General features: G+C 33.9%; 1 protein-coding gene across 1 annotated transcript; it reads left to right on the top strand.

The window, feature by feature from the left end:
• The first annotated feature begins 346 nt into the window (after window positions 1–346).
• Window positions 347–23195, top strand: LOC145627215 (plant intracellular Ras-group-related LRR protein 6-like). The gene is made up of 21 exons (XM_081679609.1): window positions 347–638; window positions 2538–2601; window positions 2740–2876; window positions 2981–3067; window positions 3288–3363; window positions 3689–3763; window positions 3850–3919; window positions 4022–4099; window positions 4263–4323; window positions 4431–4509; window positions 5534–5624; window positions 6922–6982; window positions 7101–7168; window positions 7281–7351; window positions 9914–10051; window positions 10894–10998; window positions 11104–11228; window positions 11341–11437; window positions 13259–13333; window positions 16318–16373; window positions 22711–23195. Exons 1-21 carry the CDS (start codon window positions 574–576, stop codon window positions 22775–22777), a joined length of 1746 nt encoding a protein of 581 aa, XP_081535735.1. The 5' UTR covers window positions 347–573; the 3' UTR covers window positions 22778–23195.
• The last annotated feature ends 308 nt before the right edge of the window (window positions 23196–23503 follow it).

Here is a 23503-nt window from a genome sequence, read left to right as displayed (position 1 = left end):
CTTAGTAAGGGTATTTTTGTAAAATTGTTATTTATTCTTTATATATTCCCACCTATCATCCAAGCAAGGTATTAACATATTTTCATGTATTCTCATCAATTAATTCCCACTATTCCCACCTTTTAATCCCCAAATTCTCATTCCCACACTCCAAACGCCCCGCTAAAGTATAATATTACGAAAGTGTATACCGTTTTGCCACGCAGTATTATATAGCAAGTCGTACAAATCAAAGTAGGAAGTGAGAATAGTGTAAAAGTTAAATACAAAAATCTATCTATTTCCTTAAAAAACAAGAATTTATTTTGAAACAAATGGAGTAGTTCTATGTCTGTCAGACTATGAGGTACTCACGACGAATTCACGACGTTCTTCAACAATTCATCCTTTTGGGGCTTGATTGATTGATTCTTGTCACCTGCAACCCAACTCACTTTCGCTTTCTTTCACTTTCTCTCTCCTACATGCGTAAACTGCAAACATCATACTTCCAAAAATTCACAGTATTATACTATCTCCATTAAATGATCTGAAAACAAACCACCCATTTCTGAAAAAATTCAGAAAAATACCATGGATCGAGCACTCAAAGCTGCTCGAACATCTGGGTCTCTCAATTTATCAAATCGCTCTTTGAGGTAATTTGTTTCTTCTATTTCTTATCAAATTTACAAACCCTTGATTTATTATACATTTCCCATCTTTATTATATGGATTAAATCTCTTTGAAGTTGTAAAGTTCATTTTTTTTCAATTTAATTGGTGGTTGGTATTGTCAATTTTGTGAAATGCAGCTCTTTCGACCAATTTTGGTTGTCAATTGTGTGATTTTTTTTATCTGGGGTGTTTTGGTTAAGTGTTCCAATGAATTATGATTAAGCAGTATATAAGATTTGAGGTTTTATGAATTATATCAATGTAGTGTGAGTTGTGTGACATTGCTCCGCTCTCTTCACTCCACTATCGAACTTTAATTGTTTCGGAAACAATGATGAGATCATAATTGACCATGATGCTCTTTTTATCTGTAATTAATTTCATAAATCATGTTGATGGTCGATTTTATGAGCCACAAGGTCAATCAGGTTTTTATCTAATTGATTGGAAATGATTTTCCGCCAAAAAGAAGAAAGGATAAATTTCCTTGAGCAGTTATGATCTCATCGTTGTTTTTGAGATTATTAAGGTTTGATATTGGACTGATGAGAGCATAGCAATGACAAGGCCGGTTAATGTAATTCTGTGTCATATGTTTGATGGGAAGTTTTTATGAAATTATACTTTATGGACGTTGCTTACTCCGTATTACGTATCCATATTTCTTGGATTGATTTCATACTTTATAATTGAAGGTTTCGTATGTATTTTTGGTTTAAGTAGTATCCTGTTTTATGCATGGAATTGAGGAAATGGGGCAATTGTTTAGAGGAAAATCTCTCATAAGGGAAATTTTTCCTTGGATTGATACTCATGGTAATACTCCTATTAAGCTATTCTATTTGTGGATTGGTATGCAACCACCTAGGGTGAAGGTTTCATGCACTACAATTTGGAAAAGTAAATTGCATAAACCCATCCATTAAAAGGCATTGACTTGCTTGAAATTAGATAGCTAAGGAAGTTAGGATTAAATGGATGAGACTTATTATACAGTCCTTGATTATTCTTAATTTATTATTGCAACAAAAGTATGATAAATCAATTGGTTAGGAACTGAAATTGCTTTTTCTGGGGCTTCTAACATGGAAATGCAAGATTATTTTTGAGATTGACGGTAATCTAATTGGGGATATAATAAACCATACACTCTTAATACTTTTCTAGATATATCATGAAAAATTTGGTTCTAGTTTGCTGTGACTATCCGCACATTTGGTAATTTGGAAGCCTTTTTTTTTTTTAAAAAAAAAAATTTATTATTATTTTTTTTTAAGAAAAAGAGAGGCAACTGTATTTTTTTTATTGGGAAATTTTGGTTTTCAACAGTTTTATTTGACGGACCACTATTTGATTCTTTTTAATTTACATGGTTCCCTTGTAGTCTTATCATCCATGTATATTGAAACATTTAACATTCATATTAATCAATTGCATTAAAAATATGTCGTATTCTTGTTGTTCATCTAAAAAAAGAGTACTTAATTGCTTTATTGGTTGATTTGTGTCTTTTTATTTAATATAATGACTAATAAATGAACCACCTTTTTTGTCATACTTTTGGATGATATGGTATTTGTCATTAGTTGTTTTTGGTGAAGTAGTGAAGTTGGGTTTGTTGTGGGTATTTGCAACTGTAAGGACTTCTTGTAAGCGTGGATTTGGATTGCTAGAGATGTAGAATTCCATATTGAGTGATATCCAGCTTTACCTCAAGGGCTCAAGAAGTTTACCATGGAAGAATGCAGTCTAATTTTAACATCTATTTTACAAATTATGTAAAAGCTAATTTCTATTTTCAAGCTTTGCAGAATTCTTAGATCTTGGATATTTTCAGTTTATGTTTAAGCTGTATGTAATTTTTCTTGAATTATATTCAGGGAAGTACCCAATGAGGTCTATCAAAATTTTGATGGCGCTAGTGAAGGTGGCAATTGGTGGGAGGTATGCTCTAGTCCTATTTCAATTTTCCCTACCTTTCATTGATATCTTCAATTTAATTGTATGAGATGTGATTCTTAAGTCACCAGCGCCAGCGGTTATGATAAATGGAATCCTGAAGGGCATCTTTTGTGTATACAGATTGTTGACCTACAAAAGCTGATCTTGGCCCATAATAACATTGAAGTATTGAAAGAAGACCTGAGAAATTTGCCTCTGTTGACTGTGTTAAATGTAAGCCACAACAGGCTTACTCAACTTCCTGCAGCAATTGGGGGGTAAATTGCTTTGTCTTTTTTTTGATTGATACAGTAAGATTTTATGCTATTAGTGAATTAACTCTCTTCTTGTTCTCTCTATTTTTATTTTGGGAATCTGACAGGCTTCCCTCACTAAAATCACTTGATGTGTCATTCAATTCATTAGCTAACATACCTGAAGAGATTAGATCGGCAACTTCTTTGGTCAAGTAGGCTCTTTTTTCCCAATAACTTCTGTGTATGCTTTGCTTGGCTTTTATCTTTATGAGAGGCAACATATACACTTTTCTCTGAAAAAGAATTAAGAAAAAAGATAGCAAGATATGCACTTCATGTACTTGCTGCAGTTTGCTTGCATTACTTGTAAATAAATACTACTAGTCTTACTAATCATAATATCCCTCTTCTTTTGTTCTGCTATTGCACCAGGATTGATTGTTCAAATAATCAACTTGTGGAAATCCCTAGTTCTATTGGACAATGTGTTGAGTTAGCAGAGCTGAAGGTAATGCTTCGTTTGAAATAAACTGTATATGCAGTAAGTTCTTATGGTGCCTGTTTATCTCATCATTTGTTCTGATTATTAACTTCCATGGTTTTCTATCTGATGGATTCATATTCTAGTGATCAGATATCCCACTATTTTTAGAATTTTTTTGTTCAGGTGCTTTATCTTATCTTTTTTTTGATAGATTGTAGGGAACCTGTTGCTTTTCCGCTGTTGTTACTAATATTATACTGTATATGTACACAAAATGAATAAACATTTATGTGTCTTGTGAGATAATCCTTCTGGCTTTTTCACTGTGGTACCACTTGTATTTATCCAGGCTTCAAATAACAGTATTGCAGGCTTGCCGGAAAATTTAGCATGCTGTACTAAATTAGTAAAAGTGAATTTGGAGGTACAATAATGCAACTGGAATTTCTAATTAAATCTATTTTGGGCTTTCATATTTCTGGATGTTAATTATGCCACAATATTTACCAGGGTAACAAGCTCACTGAACTATCAGATCCTGTTATTTCATCATGGAGCAAGCTTACTGAATTGAATGCCTGTAAATATTTTTATCTCCCTAATTAGCATTTTGTTGGATATTGATTGTATAGTTTTCTATTCCAATTTCCCTTATTTATAAAATGTAATTCCCTTGGCTCAGCGAAAAACCTCCTGAATGGTATACCAGAGAGCATTGGCAGGCTGTCACGTGTTATTCGCCTAGACTTGCATCAGAACAGTGAGTTTTCTGACACATCTGCAGCAGCTAGAATTATAGAGTAGAAATTAATTCGAGTATCTTTGGATTTGCATGCGTGTATACCTATCTGGATTAAGCTTCCTCCTTTTTTTCACATTAAGCTATTTGCATCAGTAATCTACTTGTGCTGTTAATGGTGCAGAAATTTCATCAATTCCAACTTCTATAAAGGGTTGCTCTTCGCTTGTGGAATTCTATATTGGGTACATATTTCTGTTCGTTTGGCTAGTTAGTAAACTATTTCTTGTTAGTTGTTGTGTATTGTTTCCGGATCATTCTCCTAATCCACAATTTTTAATTCATATACCAGGATCAATTTGTTGTCGTCATTACCTGAAGAGATAGGAGAGCTTTCTCAGCTGAGCATACTTGATCTTCAATCAAACCAGGTGAACCCATGCTCTATTTACTAAAAATATCTTATCTGATCATCTGTTTGAATTCATTTGGTGTGATAATCATGTGTCTGTTTTGTACTTCTGCAAATGGTTAATCAGATTTACTGGCTTCTAGGTTATATATATCTTCCTTCTACAGGACTCTTTACTCTTCTTTCCTCCTAAATATAGCTCCCTCTGTATCTAAATAGTTGTTTTACTTTGATTATGTGCACTATTCACATGCCCCTTTTTGACTGCATTTGTTTACTAACATATAAAAATAATGTCATGATTAATAATATGGTTTAGCATTTGTCTAAATGTATATATTCAAAAATTCAATTTTTTTTTTCATAAATATATCAAATATATTAATTGTTAAAACTGTGCAATGGCAAATGTGTCTTGTCAAAGTGGAACTGAGGAGGGTAAGAATTGTCTTGCTTTGCTTATATAGGAAAGAAAGATATTGTGGTCCATGATAGGTTCAAAAACCATTTGAATTGGTGTCTGTTTATTTTGTTTTGGAGTTTTCCTTGAATTTTATGCCGACACAAACTCCATGATAAACAAAGCACTTTCATCGAACACTGTTTGTCTGCCTATGAGTTGTCTTGTCTTGATGGTATTAATTTAAAAAATATGAAGTAACCTGTTCTTGGAATTGTAAATTATGATTTCAGGTTCTTGCTTGGTTTTGAGAATTTATTATAATTTTGTTATCTAGTGCCTTGATAATGTGTATAAACTTGTGCTGGGTTATATATTGTTCTTTTTTTTCTTGTATAATTGTTAACTTTGTTTGCAGCTCCATTTCATCTGGTTTGTTGCGGTTTTCAAGATTTTGTTTGTGTTTTTTCATGTTTCCATGAAGAGGTGAATCTAAGAGATGCCAGCTTCACTTCTGTCTCTACTATATCGCTTATTTGTGTGCATTTAAGTATAACCAATGCTGCTAGGTATTAATCCTTTTTAACTAAGAAGTCTGTTGAATATTTTCTGAAGCTTTTGTACTTGTACACAATGTCTGCAGTTAACCGAATATCCAGTGGAAGCATGCAAATTGCGCCTTTCAGTTCTTGATCTGTCAAACAATTCATTGTCAGGCTTGCCTGCGGAAATTGGTGTGGCTTCTCAGCTTCATTTCTGCATAGCAGTGTATTGTGTTATTACTTTGATTACTTGAAAGCTTGATATTAAATGGTCACTGGCCCACTGGGTATAATGTGATAAATTGTTAGTATATCTGTCAGCTGCTTACTAGGAACAAGCTGAGAAACATCATTTACTTTAAATAAATGCGGTCGTATAAACCATATGCATGTTTTGGATAAGGAAAATAAATCTGCAGAAAGAAAATAAGTTTCGAAGGGAGTAGGCTACTTATTCAGCTTGTGGGATTCAAGAGGAAGAATAGAAGAATTTGCGATGGAGAAATGCTATGATGGCAGTGTTGTGGTGCATTTGCTTGGAAAGAAATGGGTGTATTATTAATGGCGTCATGGCTTTTCTGTTCAATGTGACTTATTGTGGGATAAAGTTAGGGGTGGCAATTCGGACACTAGGTTGGGTTCAAGTTGGGTTCAGGTTGTGCTAGAACATATTAGTAGTGTAAAATTTAATATAAGTACAAAGTATGATAATTGGGTCAAATTGGGTTGAATTGAGCAGTCTGGGTTCAATTTAGGTTGGGTTCAACTTTTGCTCAGCAACTTTGGCTGGATTATCTAGGCAGGTTAGGGATTGCCAGCTCTAGAAGATGTCTTTTTGCTTGAGTAAATATGGGGTAAAGCCTAAGGCAGCTGCTGGGGTTAACTCAAATTATTCGATAGGAGGGATATAAAGGATTTTGGATAATACATAAGTGGAACTTTGTGAGGACACCTTATTCTCTGGCTGCACTAACTTTTACACTTTCTAAACAAATTTTTTCTGATTAAAAAAAAAAAGTTTCAGCATTCAATGCGTATACTTGAGTTTAAGATTGGAAAAGAATGTGCAAATAGTTTGCGCACAGGATAAAGGGCTTTTAAGGGACATTTTTAAAGCATGATAAAATAATGATAAGAAAACGGCACTTTTGATCAGTATGCTCAATGGTAGGAGTGTGCATAGTTTGTGTATGATATTATTCTTATTCTCTTCATGACCACATCTCTAAAAAAAAAAAAAATTTACTATCCTGCATTTTATTTGAAGAGGTTCAAGTTTAAGATTTAGGTCAGTCTAGCATCTCATAGGTTTAACTTTGGTCTGATCGTCAATAAAATCGGAGTGCATCATTATTTTCTTCACTCGCTTAAGGAACATGTGAATCTGGATGACATCTCTTGTTATTTGTATGAAAGCCTTCAGTATATTTTGTCATTGCATGTGTAGATGTGCCATAAATCTCATAAATGCTCCATTGATGTTGTCCAGGCTTGATGACAACTTTGAGAAAGCTTGTGCTTATCGGCAATCCTATGCGCACCATTCGAAGGTTTGATGTTAGAGATTTACTATTTACTTATTAATGTTATGTAGCATTCACCAAGAGGTCCCTAACTAAGTGTGCTCAAAGAAGAATATATGAACAAAACAATGTTTTCTTTTGACAGTACACTGGTATCTGGACCTACAACTGCTTTATTGAAGTATCTTAGGAGTAGACTCCCTTCTGCACAAGGTACAACCTCTCCTCTTTTCTTCTGTTTGAAAATCCTTAGTTTTTCTGTAGCCATATTATCCAACATGGCAGAAGTATCACTTTTTTGAATTGATGATGGTACCTGATGCAGAGGCTGAAGTATCAACTCCAACTAAAGATAACATAGTGGCTATGGCAGCTCGATTGTCTTTGACCTCTAAGGTATCTGGTTCATTTTACATATTACTGTTTTGAGCTTAGAAATTTATGGTTTGAATCGTCCACGTGATATCTTGTTAATTCTTTCTTATTGAGCTCTTTGAGTATGGGAAGTAATATTGCCTTTCAAGATGTTTCTTCAATGTAGTTTCATTTCCTGGGAGTCGCTAAATGCTGTTTGATTGATCACAGGAAGGTTTATTTCCCTTAATAAGCTCCCCATACTTAGGGAGCTAAGTAACTTTATACAGAGGGAAGTAGAATTTCCTTGGAAGTGCCACTTCCCTTGACAATTTCAACAAAACAACTCCATCTTCTCCCCACTTTCTAGGTCTTTTACTTCCTATTTTTTTTAATGTTAAACAATAAAGCACTTATCTGTTTAAATCTTTTTTTTTTTTTTTTTTTGACGGGACTTATCTGTTTAAATCTTACCCCTAAATATTCCTCTTAATTCAAATGGATGTTGCATTTTGTTGGGAAAACCGAAAGTGAAAAGTGTGTGACGGAGATAAAAAGAAGAAAAAGTCTTTCATGTAATGAGAATGTATTTTTAAAAGAGATTCCATTTATTGTTTAGATGGTAGAACCTTACTTATCATCTAATACCTTGAGGGCACCCATCAGCTAGATCATAGAAAAAATTGTATAGGAGAAGACTGAGTCTTGAAGTGCATGTTGAACTAGAGTAAGTGTTTAGTGTAGTTGACCTATTAATAATATTTCCATTGATCTTAGTTAGATGGTAAGGTTGCAGTACTAGATTCTGCATGGGAGATAATAGGTGTGGAGGATGCCAAATTGGAATCCAATTTTGAAATCAGAAAAAAGTAAATTCAAGAAGCTAAACAGCCTTCTTGAGATTTTATTGATGAATACCACAATGGTGAATTTCTACGCCCTTGTTAGCATTTTGTTGACGTTCTTAGTGTTAGACCTTTTAATGTTTGAAATTTCAAATCATCTATCTTGTTCAACCTCCTACTTTAGTCCGCATTCCTATCATTTTATTCTTTTTGTCTTCAAAATTAGTTCTTGGGTTTCGTTTGACAATTACAAAGTATTGTATTCATTTGATCTTCAGTAGCACACCAAATTTTGTTCTTTTGGATTAGATTTTATCTGGATATTTTTTCTTTTCTTTTTTATTTCATTAATTTCTTTCTAAAGGGCAGTTGTTTGAGATTATGGTCAGTCAACATTACTTTATTACAATAAGGAGATTATTTCCTAGTTATTACTTTAAAAAAGGTTTACTGGCAATGTGATAGTTCACTTGGAAGAGAGAATTTCATCAAATTTTTGAGGGTAGAACTTGGATTAATTTCCCCTTGTCATTTGCCAAGGATTCAAGTTCCTTTTTCCTAGGCTTTTGTTTAGCTGGTGTCAAGTTTTGGTCTTCAGCTTCTGACCAATGCTTGATACGTCTTGGTTTTGTAGAAAAATTACTTCATGATATCTCAAGGGCTTCAGCTTTATTGCTCTTTCACTCCTTTTGTACATAAGTGATACTCGTAGTGTCTTTTTTCTCCTAATCGGGAATAAAGAGTTTGTATTTGGTAAATAGTTTTTAGGGTCTTAACTTCCCCTTGAATTGTTAGTAATGGAGAGAGAGGTCTCTGAAACAAGAGGGGTTTTTTTTGATAAACTTCCACAGTTTTACTCTTATCTTTTGGACTAACTACTAGATTGTTGGCCTGATGAACTAAAAGATGTGTGAGGTGTCTTTGATCGAGAAGAAAGCGGAGGGTAATGATTTGAGATTATCCATTAAATGTGAATAGGTCTTGGTCAGGACAAAAGCAGTAATTCACGCTAATACAAGAGCAAACGCATGTCTTAGTCCAAACCTTAAAAAAAACAGAGTCTTGTCATGTTGAAGTCCTACTGAGAGACATTTAAGGGGAAAAACGCTCTTCTGAAGGAAAGAGGCTTACAAATATATTATGAAATCACTTTCATTGAGTAGCTCTTCCTGGGAAGGGATTCTGAAATAAACCAAAGTCCATTATTACCTAGTTTGCAATATGTGGAGTGGGGGTACCTACCTTGTGCTGCTATTTTATTCCGAAAATGTTCCACTAAACCGATTTGCACCTGCTTATCATTCACTTCGGAGTGTAGCTCATTGGGGAATTAGCAAAATTGGTAATACTGTGCCTAATTCCCTAATTCCTGCTGTCTGACAAGGGAAATATTGAGCTCTGTCAAGCTCTTGAAAGAGCAGAAACTGTGGAATGCTTTGCGGATGAACTATTTAGTTTACATGATTTCTAATTCATCGTGATGCGTATTATTGACTTGCCCAAGTGTTTAAACTGTGAATTGACCTACCCACAGATAAGCTTTTATCACCAAAAGATCTTTCTTCTTCCCTAGCTCTGATATCACACATCCTAAAGCCCTTCACTCTCTGGTTCTGGTGAGGGGATATATTTTATGACTATCAACTATCTGGTTACTTCAGTTTAACTTGTTTTAATTTTTCTTTTTGCATATAAATTATGTAACATCTGCTTTCCTCAATGTTTTGAGTTATTTTGTCATCATCTATTCCACTGCCAGGAAATTTCACTTGGAGGTATGGACTTGACTTCAGTCCCTTTGGAGGTCTGTTCGTCAAATGAAATAACAAAAGTTGATCTTTCAAGAAACTCAATTGAAGAGCTTCCTGTTGCACTGTCGGCCTGCTCTTCACTTGAGGTTAGTTATATGTGTAATTTGAGGGTTTAGCATATGCTGGGAATCATCTTCTCCACCAAAGAGAAAATAAATCAGAAAATTTAATTCAAGAATTGAAAACTTGACATTATAGTTAATTCTCTGAAATACTATGCATATCTTTCTATGCACACTTCAGTTTGGGAAAACATCTTTTTAACCTAAGGGAATTGTAAAACATTATCATATTGTTGAGCTGTAGCTATACAAATGAAGCAACTATTCGAAGGAAGCTTTATGTAGATACAGGAAATTTTCGTTAATAACTTTGGTGAAAAAGTAGAATAGATAGAGACAAGGAGTCCTTTAAAACTTATGACGTTCAGATTATTCACCTAGGCCTCACTTTAATTTTCAACTTGTCATGACGATGTCTGATAAGTACTATACGTCTATACCATATGTTTTTATTTGATCTGATAAGAAGATGGAAGGGCTTTACAGATCCTCCAGAACACATGTCTTGACCTTTCCCTATCTTAAACCTGTCCAATGTTTAAACAATAAAAAATCCTTGATAAAACTTCTTTGCACAATCATGTATGTTTTTGCAGTACAGTGAGCACCCCACTCATTTTGCAATGCCTGTGTTTACTCTAAATAACGTGAGGTTTAATTTGTCAATCACTGCCTGTATGCTTAGTGCCCTTTTGAGGTGGGGCCGTGGAAGGATTGTTGTTTTTCCCCTGGCCCTCCTATTGTAAATGGTTGATAATGTAGATGTATGTGTCTTATCTTATACATTCTGTGATTACTAATCCAAAAAATAGGCTTTTTTCTACATTATGAACTGATTATAAGCTGTAACTGACCCTTGTATGCAGGTATTGCTTTTATCCAAGAACAAGATTAAGGATTGGCCGGGGGAAGTTTTGAAGTTACTTCCAAATCTTACATGCTTAAGGCTTGATAATAATCCTCTTAGACAGGTAATAACTACGGTTCATATCATTTTGGATTCTTTCCTCGCTTTACTTTGCATGCCAATTTTTTTTCTCTTATCATCTAAAATTCTGCCTGCCCGCTTTCATTAGATTCCAATGAACGGTTTTGAAGCTGTTCCCGGACTCCAAATTTTGGACCTAAGTGGTTGTGTAGCTTCCTTACCTGGCAGTTCAGCGTTTGCTAGCTTACCTCATCTACAGGAGCTTTACCTCAGGTTCAATATTTCATGATGACTTATTTACACCTCCGTCTGCTTCAATGTCGTCTATTATATTTCACATCTAACCTGATTTATATATCCTGTTATGGAATTACTTGCTGAATAGACGAGTGCAGTTGCATGAAGTACCATCCGATATTTTGAAATTACAGAAGTTGCAGATTCTTGACCTAAGTCAAAATTCCCTCTGTTCCATTCCAGAGGTAATGAAGTTGGTTATAAGTGCACGTCCCTTTTGAGGTGGATTATTATCTGCTGGGGAACCTTTTGTTTTATGTGTTTTCCCAGCTCTCAAAGCTGTGTATTAAAGAGATAATTACATAATACCATGTATAGATAATAGATTTCCTCAAAAAAAAAAAAAATGTATAGATTATAGAGGTGAGCTAGTATCTTAGGCTGAGTTCTTGACTAGCATATTGATTTTAAAAAAAAAATATGGTCTGCAGTATCTGTACAACTAGGTGTTGTGTTAGCTTCCACATTTTTAAAATAAAAAATAAAAAATAAAAATGTGCTCGTTCGTTTTAATATTTTTGTTACTTTGTACTCCGTATTATGCTTGACTAAACTAAATGCTTTCTACTGATATTACTTTGTATCTGTTTTATTAAATTAAGGTGAATAAATTTTTTTCAAAGAAACTAAACCACATTATGGTGCTCAAAAATTAAAAACAGTAAATGGCTTAATATTCCTAAAAACAACTACTTATATCTTACTCAATAATTCTCTCATATTTCCAAGAATATATTCAACATAACAAAAAGTATGTACTGTCATCATTGCTCATGTCTGCTAAACTAATACACTAGCCAAGAATTCAAACTAAGTTCTTGAATATAAAACAAGCAATAGATATTTAAATAAATGGAATCAAGATTAGAGATAGCAAAAGCTGACTTGGCACGACAACTAGATGCAAACCTAAAACATTAATAACAGGTTGGGTTTAAGATTTTACTCCAATTTAATATCATGGGTGGCATGTAAAGTTCTTATTTAATTTTTAAAAGTAGGTTGACATTCTATGAAGATGACTACTAGATGCAAACCTAAAACATTAATAACAGGTTGGGTTTAAGATTTTACTCCAATTTAATATCATGGGTGGCATGTAAAGTTCTTATTTAGTTTTTAAAAGTAGGTTGACATTCTATGAAGATGATAACCTGCTTTAACTTGTTCAACCCACTTATATAGTTAAAGGTTAGTATCCAATGAAATAGGGTGAATGTAAAATTTGACTTTATGAATATCACATTCCCCAGATGGGTCATTATGTTTACAATAAGGCCTCTAATAATGTGCTTTCTATATTTAACATGTTTATTAGTTTCATATCCCAGAAATAAATCTTAATTCCTAAGAAGTATCAATAGAAAGTAGCCTGTTTAATAAGCATATTACGGCTGAACATAAACCTCTCCTAACATGACCGGTTTGCTAGGTCAAGATTGTAGTTGCTTGTTTGAATTCTCAAATTCTCAATGTCTAATTACCATATAACTCCTATTTCTTCTACCCAAAGATTACACTGTAAAAACACATGTTCCATTCAATTTTTTTCTCGAACAATTCCAAATTTTCTACTTGAGAGATGGATGCTGACAAAGACGATCAAAAGTGAAAAAAGAAAAAGTGAGGAGAATGGGAGAGAGACGCCTATGGATTAGAGAAAGGGATAATATGGGATGAGAGAATAAATTGTCAAGTGGGGAGAGTGATAATAGTCTTGAGAGAAAAAAAGTACTCCCTTTGATACTATCTGTTCTTGCTGGTTCCCAATTTGGAAAGTTTAAAAGTTTCTCATTTGAAATCTTCCTATATATGGTTAAAAAAACCTCGATGAAGAACATGAATGTTTGAGCCTTAATTTTTAAAAAGTTCCATTAATTATACTTTAACTTACTTATAGTATGCTTGTATTTTGTGTCTCAATTTCTTTTTGGTATTATCTGGAGAATCTAGTGTAATGCATTATGGTTACCTTGTGATTAAATAAACTATTTCTTTCTCTGCAGGGATTCCAAAATTTATCATCATTGACGGAGCTAGACCTTTCGGACAATAACATAACATCACTGCCGCCAGAGCTTGTAAGTCAAAAAGCCCTGTGTTTCTAGATTTAGGTGTATATATAGATTTTGCAGATAGGAAATAATTCTTATTATTCATTTCTCAATTTCTGAGTGGTGATCAAGGATTTAGAGTGATTAATACAGCAACACAACTCACTGTTTTTGTTTCATGCTCACCCAAGTTCAAAGTACCATGTGTACATAAAAGCTGAAATAGTTTCTTGTGTCACATGATTTTTTTTGGTAGATAGTTTTATGATCTATAAAGAAATTATATAGACAGATAGTAAAAGAACCCAAGTTTATTAACTTCTGTTCAATATAACCTTAGTATTGATGGCGTTAAAAATATGTATTTCCTCTGTTCCAGATTAGTTGAAACTTTTTAACTTTTGATACTATTCACGAAATCTACTTTGACTAACTTTTGTGATTAATAGATTAGAAAATATTCATAGTCATGCGGAGATCTTGTTAGATACCTTTCAATGTGCATTTTCAAAATATCAGCTATTTGTTTTTTTTTTTTAGTATATTTACAATTGAAGTTATATATTGGCAACATTGATAAGAGAAACTTGTCAACTAATTTGGGACGAAGGGAAGTATGGATCTTTTCTTAACTCTCTCTCTCTCTCGCTCTCTCTCTCTCTCTAATTTTGTTTACTTCTGCTATTCCCCTAATATCGCAACATGTGGAGGGGACACAAATTTTAAGAAGAGGAGATATATAGAGAGGAATAAAGATATTGACCCATGTGATTAGGAGAGAACGAGAGAAAACATGTGCAAATAAGGAAATGTTGCAATATTTGTGAAATTCCTAAAATGGTAATTGTTGCAATATTTGTGGAACGGAGGAAGTATTATTTAAGTATATAATATATTTTTATTAAAATTTGTTAAAACACTTATTAATTGCTTTCTTCTCATATAATTTTAGGAATTACTCGTATATTTTTTTCCCATTGAAAAAGAGGTTTTGAAGCATATCTTATATACACATATAGATAACAACGATTTGAAAGATAAGGGGAGATAGTGGAATTAAGCGTTCAATGAAAGTTAAAACAAGGGTGCCACCCTTAATAAAAGGGTTAATGCATTTTTTTTAGATAACAGAGAATAAAAAATATTACATTGCGAAACAAAAATTTGTCATTTGTAAAATAATGGAAGATGATAAGTTTAAGCTTGTCTAAATTAGAGAGTTCAAACCTAATAAAATAGGAACTGAAAGGCACAAAAGTTTAAAAAGTACTGTAATAGAAGTACAAGGAAGAAAAAAAAATTGCATGGCAGTTGTTGGAAAAAAGAAAAAAATAAATGGTAATACAAGGGGAGGAGGGGACACGTGATATCACGTAAGAAAATCACACATATCTGTACAATGTTGTAACAAACAAAAAGAACGACCTGATCGTATGTCCCTTCTTTATTTTATCATCTTGTCTCTTGCCTCCTGCCTTTCTTGCTTTCTTGAATCCAACCCATTTTCTTCTCAAAACCTCTCTCCTTTGTAACCATCAAACTTTTGGTCTTCCGTCGGCTCCCTTCTTTCTCTCATTATTCCTTCTCTCATTTTAATCAGCCTTATCTCATGGTGACATCTTTGAGTTGCCCACATTCATACAAAACTCTTCCTCTAATTTAGTTTTGAACTTTGAAGCTCTATAATTGCCATTATTTTTAACGATATCTAATGAGAAGATATGGGTCGTCAATTGCTGGACTTCTAGGGGTAATGGTGGTTTAATGCTTTTTGGCTGGAATAATTGTGTGGGTTGAACTGCACAGCAAGGGCATAATTTTGAAAATGTGCAGATATTATTCTGTTTCATTTTGCTGCATTTTTTAAAGTGGCATTTTAAGGTGGCTATAATGATCGATTTTTATAATATTGTGGTGAGTGAAGGATGTCTGAAAAGAAAGCCCCAAATAAAAAGAAAGTGATTTTAATGTAAGACAAAGTCAAAGGTTACACCTCAATATTGGTTGGGGATTTGAAAAGGATTTTTCTTGCTATTTACTGAGCTTAAAAGAGCTTGTTATGAAAAGAAGACTAGTTAAAACTTCTTGTAGACCAAGCATCTTTGGTTAATTGGATGAATGGTTTAGAGAGAAAAGAAACTTGATGAGGAAAGGAGTTGGATCTACGATGGTGTACACTTGTTTGAGAATCAAAAGTAGTGAGAATATTTGAACGAGTGCTGGTATTTCTATGGTGACCATTTTTAAGCTGTCACAAGCCAGGGAGGAAGAAAAAGATAAAGAGGGTGGAATCATAGAGATTAGAGATAAAAATGACTAAGGGAGGGTTTTCTATAAATGGTGTTAGTTCTATACGTCATATGGTTAATTTGGGTTACCCTAAGCACAGGACTAATTTCAGAATTTGTGGTGCTTCAAAATTCCTTGTACGAGTATTGGATTACACTGTTTGTCATGTTCCCTGTATTGTACATCACCACTGATTGTGGATTCTAAATCTATCACAATTAAGTATAATAGTTAATGGCTCTTCTTTTCTTCTTTGAAATAATATGTCCAAAATGCCAAGCATATTGATTATCGATGTAAAGATGGACTGCTTGAATCATAGTATCCTAGTAAGGGGTCTCGAATCTTGAGGAAATACATGCGCAGTTTATAAATGTACTGTTGTCCAACTTTTTTGTCCTCCTTTTTTGTCCAACTGCAATCTTTGATGGTGAAGTGTTAAATTGTGAATGGACAAAGTGGGATTAGTTAACCAATAATTTTTTGGGGGATATATTATTACGGAGTCCTGGGTGGGATAGAGGAGTGCTTTTGAGCAATAAGATTTATTTTTAATAAGCCTTTAGTGGACTCAAGTTGGTTTATGATCTTTGTTTTTGTCTTAATCCTTACTAATGATTATTTCTCCTTACCCAAAAAAAAACCTATACATCTGACAATATAAAAGGCATTACCCTACTTTAATTTCTAATATAATCTTCTATCATTTAATTTTTGAGCAGGGATTGCTTGAACCTAGCTTACAAGTCCTCAGACTTGATGGAAATCCTTTGAGAAGGTATGCAGCATATTCTTCATCTGACACTTTGGCTTCTATTTTTTTGTTTTAATCATGTTGATTTACGCAAACATATAGCAAGCTGAGGAATCATACAGGTTAATATTTCTGTAATTTGGATCGATTGTTCCTTGCTGTAACTGTGGCACATTGTTGCCCATTTCACATACTTTGCAGGTTAACTCTAAGGGTAGTACATTTCTCTAGTGTTTACAAGTGTTGTGGCGTCACTGGTCTTGCTAAACTAGACTAGATTTTTACCAAGATATGTGATTCAGGGATTTTTGGGGCAAGGCCACTTTAACCAATTAAAATATTAAAAGAAATTATCAAATAGTCATTGATGTGATATAGGAATGTTTTAAATAAAAGGCACCTAGATCACCAGATTGTTTTAGGCTCTTACATATTATCAGTAAAAGATTGTTACCTCAGTTAGTTGAAGACCATTGTTTATTCATGTAGTTCTGATGCTGACCGAAAGATGTATTCTGAATTCTGATTCATATGATAATTTTCATGATCTCACGATGAGATCTGAAGTTTTACAACCATGATTACCCATCTGAAGTTCTCCAGGCTTAAGGAAGATAGTAATAATTTTTACTTGTATTCTTGAGTCGATTTTACTACCTATTGCCCAAGACAGAATACATAGAGTAACCATCCCAAAGTCTTTCAATCTGTAAGAAATGGTTTGTTATGGAACTTTGAAGACTTTGGAATGTATAAGAGCTTGTTTACAATTGACATCTTTAAGCAAGTAACACTCCTAGTATCCTAGTTTCAACTCCCATTTTTGGGTCAAAGTACGACAATTACATAGCCAGAAATTCAGTGTTGACTTTTGTGAGTCTTATACCCTTACCTCTGTCTTCAAGTTGTCGTGAATAAGTCATAGGATAGCTGCCAGTTGATTGTATTGATCTTGGATTTAGATGTGTTGATTGAGGAGCCAAGATTGCCTTACTGCCAATTTAACACTCGGGGAAGAGTTCCCTCGAGCACTGTAAAGAAAGAGCCTCAAAGGATCAACACTGCTTTAGATTGAGCTATATTAGAGATTTAGAAACATCAGACAACAGGGTCTTCTGTTTCTTGCAGCTTGCCCAATCATGGCATGGCATCTTTTGGTTTCTCAATAGTTGGTAGGTGCCTTGAAAGGGACCTTAGTGTCTTATAGTAATGTTCAGATCCTCATGCTCTTTTGTTGAAAGTTTTATCTTGATGGAGCTACAAACCCGCAAGTGTATTTTCAATCTGATGTAGCTTTTCAATCTGATGCATTTTCAAATGGCATATTGATCTTTGACTAGCATATATGTTTTCACGTGCTGCTGATGAGTAAATATAATATTGTAAATCAAGGTATCCTCAACAGTCAACACCATTAAATTTATGTCTTGTTCCGTAATGAGTATTTTGGTTGACTTTCGGCTTACTTTTGACTTTTTCACAAGGTCAAATAGCCAAAAGTGTAAGCCAAAAGTATGTTTAGTAAATTGCTCCAAAATGAAATAAAGCTATTTGGAAATTTTATTATTTTGCACATAAACAACTAATAACCAACAACTAATTTTACCAAACATTTTTGTGATAGCTAACTCAAATTGCAATGGTTAAACAAGCCAAGTGAATCAGCCAATAACCAACAGCTGATTGCCAAATAAAGCCATACAAACTTTTAGACTGACTCTTAATAAATGAAGTTTAAAGCTTATAGGCCTTATTTGACAATCAATTGTTGGTTGTTGGTTGTTTCACATGGTTGGTTTGACTAGTTGTTTATATTGACATTTTTTTATTAGTTGTTTACAAAGATGTTTGGTAAAATTAGTTGTTGGTTTTTAGTTGTAATTGTGTAAAATAATTTCGTAAGGACTAGTTTATATTTATTGAATGTAAGAGTGCAGGACTAATTTCCCAAATATTAATGTATAAAAGCCTAAAACATAATATAGGAGATCTAAGGAAGGTTTAAAAACTATTACTACTACTGCACCACTGTCATTATTAGAGCATATGCTTGGATTCTTAAATAATTGGGAAATTCTCATTGGTAGCCATCAACTTTTGCTTATTTTCATTGGTAGCCACTTTGTATATGAATTATCTTTGATAGCCTTCAACTTTTAAAATGTTACGTCCGTAACCTTATATGGTTAAAAACCGTTAATTGGCTGTTTAACTGAGGTTAGTTTTATAAAAATTAAAAAAAAATTAACTAAGGTTAATTATATTATAATTTGATTAAAAAAAACCCCTCCCCCAACCAGTCTAGCCACCCCCTCTCCTCTCCCCCTCCGCTGCCGGCACCGGCCCACCCTTTCCCGCCGGCGCCCAATTCCCGACACCCAGCCCCAGCCGTCCCTCCACACTACTGCTCATGCTGCCTCCTCTGCTCCCTCACGCACCAAACCCGCAACACCAGCCAGCAACCGGGCAACTCCCCACAACCGTCACATAGTAGCTGTCGAACAACCAACCACCGTCGCACCAATCCGCAGCACCAAACCGCTGCACTACTGAGCAGCCCCGCAAGCTCCAATTATAGCCCAATCAATCCTACCCAGTAAAATCGAATCAAATATCAGCACCATGCCCTCACCACAATCGAACCACCAGGAGAACATGGATTACGCTTCAAAGAGAAATTGTTATTTGATGATTACAAAAACCATCTTACCTCACAAACTATTTCAATGGAAGACAGAAAGCTCAAAAGTCGTTTCGATGGAGAACTCAGAGAATCAAAGTAAGGTATAAAGAGGCTTAGATCTACCTTCATCAAACAATTTGGGGGAGAATTCTAAGAAAAATAATTAATTAGCAACAATGTTATTAAAATCGCGATTTGGATCGTAGAATCGTACGATTCTACGATCCTAATCCACCTAAACGATGTAAATCGTTGGTAGAATCGTTGTGCGGTGAAATCACTCATAGAATCGGTAGAATCAGTTAGAATCGGTGGAATCGGTACCGATTCTACGATTCTATACCGATTCCACTCCTGCAAAAAACCTGATTTTTCAATACCCATAACTTTTGATTCCGAAGTCGAAATTAGGCTTATAATATATCATTGGAAAGCTCTTGAAGTCTACTTTCTAATAGAATTGGTTTCGTACCCATATCATTTATATATTTTATGTTATAGACTAAAGAGTGTAAGGGTGTCATAGTCGAACCTAACTTTAGTCAATAACATATATTATTAAATCTAAATCATAATAAAGCTTATAAAACATCAATTTAAATAACTTTTAAGATTCCATCCAACCAAATAAATTTTGTGGGCATAAGAATGTATTCACGAGTCTTATTCACTCAACTTTGGGCATATAAAAAGCACTTTTATAAATGAGTTTGTTGTAGTTGTCATTCTTTAGCTATCTCGTTAAATGAACTAACTTGACACTTAGTTTTCTATTATTAATGGATTTTTTTATTATGCATGGGTCTAGGGGAAACAATTTTACGAGTCAACAACGTTATTTTTTCATAATTTAACCACAATTGTCGTGTACTCTCATGGTTAAAAATGTGTACCAATAATAGGATTTTATAGTTTATAGTGTACTGTTTGAGTTATGCGCATGCGGAATTACTTCAAAAACTATTTTATGTTTGTATTGTCGATATTATGTTATTAACAATACATATTATTATCATTCTCATTGCTCTAAAATTATGTATATAGTCATTTGTTACATTTTGAAGCCCAATTTTACAATTTGGTAGAATCGTACGATTCTACGATTCGATTTTACCGATTCAATTCTACCCCACTCACCGATTCAAAGTAGAATCCCGATTCTGATAACTTTGATTAGCAAAGAGAGGAGAGAAAGGGGAACAGTACGGGGGTGGAGGTGGGGGAAAGATGAAAAAGATTTTTTTTAAAATTATTAATTTTAAAGATTAATTAACAATTAAACTTACTCTAAATCAAAGTAAACTTTTATTTTAACGTTTTTAACCATATGAGGTTACGGAAGTAACATTTTAAAAGTTGAGGGCTACCAAAGATAATCTATACTTAGTATTTAAAAACTCAAACCAAAAAAACATATGTCATCATTCTATTACACTTCTCTATTTTTTTTTAACCCGATGTGCCACATGTCATCTTACATTTTTAATTTTTTATTACACTATTTTTCTTAACACTTTCATTAAACACTTCATCTTCATTTCCCCTCTTCAATTCATTCTTTTTGTTTTCTCTCTTTAATTTATTAAGTCCCTTCACCTTCTTTCTATTAAGCCTCATTTTGAATTAAAGTCCCAAATTTTTTTCTTCTTCAATAGTTTAATTATGTTTTCAGTTACATATCACAGTCATAATTATTTGTTGGTACTCAGTATTTCCTCATTTATCTCTCAATGCAATTTTCGTGAACAACTCGTGCATTGCACGGGGTAGAAGGCTAGTTCATATACAAAGCGGCTACCATTGGAAATAAGCAAAAGTAAATGGCTACCAATGAGAATTTCCCTAAATAATTAAGTAGGAAATTTTTTTGGTGTAAATTTTCCTAGAGGTTCAATTAAAGGGACAGTATTTTCCTTTCTTCAAGTTTGGCATTATTTCATGGGTAAAGACCAAAGTTGCTAGTTGTGAAGGGCAAGTTTGGCATTATTATATGGGTAATGCCTGGGTCATTGAGAATTGAAAATAGGAGAGAAACATATTACCCCATTATAATTGTATCCTAATCCAGTTAATTCAAAAAATTAGATTCTTTTACTCCCTTAACTTTCCTCCCCTTCTATTATATATTTATTTTATAGTCCAGGCATGGCCCAAGTATTATGGAATATCATCAATTTAATTTAATATTGATGATTAATAATGATACTACTCCCTATTATTAATGATACTACAATTATCATTACTTCGGAGTACAAGAAATATTATTATTAATATTAATATTTATGATGATAACATATATACTAATAACTATGACAACACTTTAATAATGATATATTATTGTTATTAATACTATATTTAATTTTGAGTATATAATTCGTGTTACCAAGCATGTTTTTTGTTTGTTGAACCACATGAAAAAAATTAGGAAAAAACCATTACAGATGGCAAAATGTCCTTACCAAACAAGCCCATTGACACTTCTGAAAATGACATGTGAGAAAACATGAGGGGCAAGTTGAGATTTAAGAAGGGGTTTCATGTCATTCAGTCCAATCAACTTAATCACCACCTAAATACTTTTGGGCTTTCACCAGGGAAGCCTTTCAGTATTACAGTGCCTGGACCGACAAAACTAAAATAGCAAAATCATTGGGTCTTAAGGATCTTGAAAACTACCAGTTTCCCTGGATTGCTACCGTGTTGAAATTTTTTCTGAAGAATTATCATTATTGTTGGTTTCAATAAGAGTTCTTGGCAGATCAACTGCTGTCATCCTATGACACAGACACACAGTAAGTTTCATGGTTGACCGAGTTTGACTGCATAAACTATTTTTTTGTCCATAAATCTGTGCTATTCAAGCAATAATGGAGTGCTTTGGGATACTGAAATATCTGAATCCAACCCATAGAACTTTGTGGTTAATTGTGTCTAGTTTAAGCAGTTATCTATCTGCATAGGCTGTCTGTTTAAAATCCAGAAAATCTTCAGCAATTTCTGCTGGTCTTCACTATTCACACTTAGCGTCAATGTAGTTTACCTACAGTGTCTTCTTTATACATGCAAAGAATTTGAAATACTCCTTGTTTTATCCACTCTGCTTCCCTGGTATGCTTTAAATTATCCGATTCTCATATCTGAGCGTGATAAGAATTTGTGGATCTGGCCATCGTAGTGGAGACATATTAAGCCTTGTTGTGTCAAGCAAGCTAATGTAGATATTCCTTGCACAACAAATTTCTAAAACAGGGGAGTTTGGGGGTCGTGAAAAATATAAATAGTACAATTTAATTTTTGTATTGGTTAACAATCTTAACATTGATTTGGTGGTACTAGATCAGGTTTGCAACAATTACTCCAACATATAATCTGAGTTTCTTGCATAACTCCTTTTCTTTACATTGCAACTTCATCATTGTGTCTGGTTTGCAGATGCATTTAGAATTCACAGGACTTCTCCCCTCCCATTGATTAGTGTACCATTGATTTTGCTTCTTTAGAGAATTCTCTTAACACTTCAGCTTTTTGTTCCAAATTGAAATATTGTGTTTGCTTTTATGGTCATTTTCACGTCTTTACCCGTTGTCAGTGAGAGCTCTTGCAATTAAGACCCTGGAGAATTTTTGTTTAATTAACAATGACACGATTATCTTCTAACTTGCCGGTGCTTCCCTGCAGCATTAGGAGGGCGATTTTAGATCGGGGAACTAAAGGTATTTTGAAGTACCTGAAAGACAAACTTTGAGAGATCCTTCTATTGATGGCTTTTTTCTGGTTGCCACCTGTCACTGGAATGAAAGGATCTCGTCCATTTGTCCAGTGTTCTGGCATGGCTGCATTTGACAAAGTGGTGGATGAACAGATCTTTCAATCATTGATTTCTTGCTTGGCTTTGTTTCTGTGTTATGATTTTGTAATTATTACGAGTGTTATATTACTCTAAAGGCTAGGGCAGGAAGTCTTGGGGTTGTATTTGGAATATAGGACCTGATTGTCTTATAAGGTGTTGTAAATTCTTCGATTTGAACGAATTTCACTCAGGATAACTTTCTATTGAGGCTTCACCACACTGTGTTTTCTTTCTCTGAAAATTTGAAGCTTCATATAAGTTTGAGATTATTTGTAAAATTCCTCGGCTGAATTTATTGTTATTATTATTATTATTTTTTAATCTTGTTTGTGAATAAGTGGTTTAGAGTTCTGAAATGGTTCTGTTAACTGAAGTTTAGCATATGCAACACCAGAGCGATGCTAGAATTGACATTACCAATGCTTTTGCAAGATGAAAAAAATACTTGTGAGCATAAAATTATGGTAGCAAGGGGAAGATTATGTAGTAGACCTGATTATTGGGTGGGGTGGGTCAAAGAGGGTCACATTTTATAGGGTCAAGATCAGGTCGGGCAAATATGGGTCGTGGGTCAATAGCGGGTTGATAATGGACGGGCCAACAAAATATCAGTTAAAATAA

Source organism: Chenopodium album, chromosome 4 (genome assembly GCF_948465745.1).
Source record: "Chenopodium album chromosome 4, dcCheAlbu1.1, whole genome shotgun sequence".
NCBI lineage: Eukaryota > Viridiplantae > Streptophyta > Magnoliopsida > Caryophyllales > Amaranthaceae > Chenopodium > Chenopodium album.
Note: the sequence above shows the minus strand (reverse complement) of the source record. Positions and strands in the feature narration are given on the sequence as shown.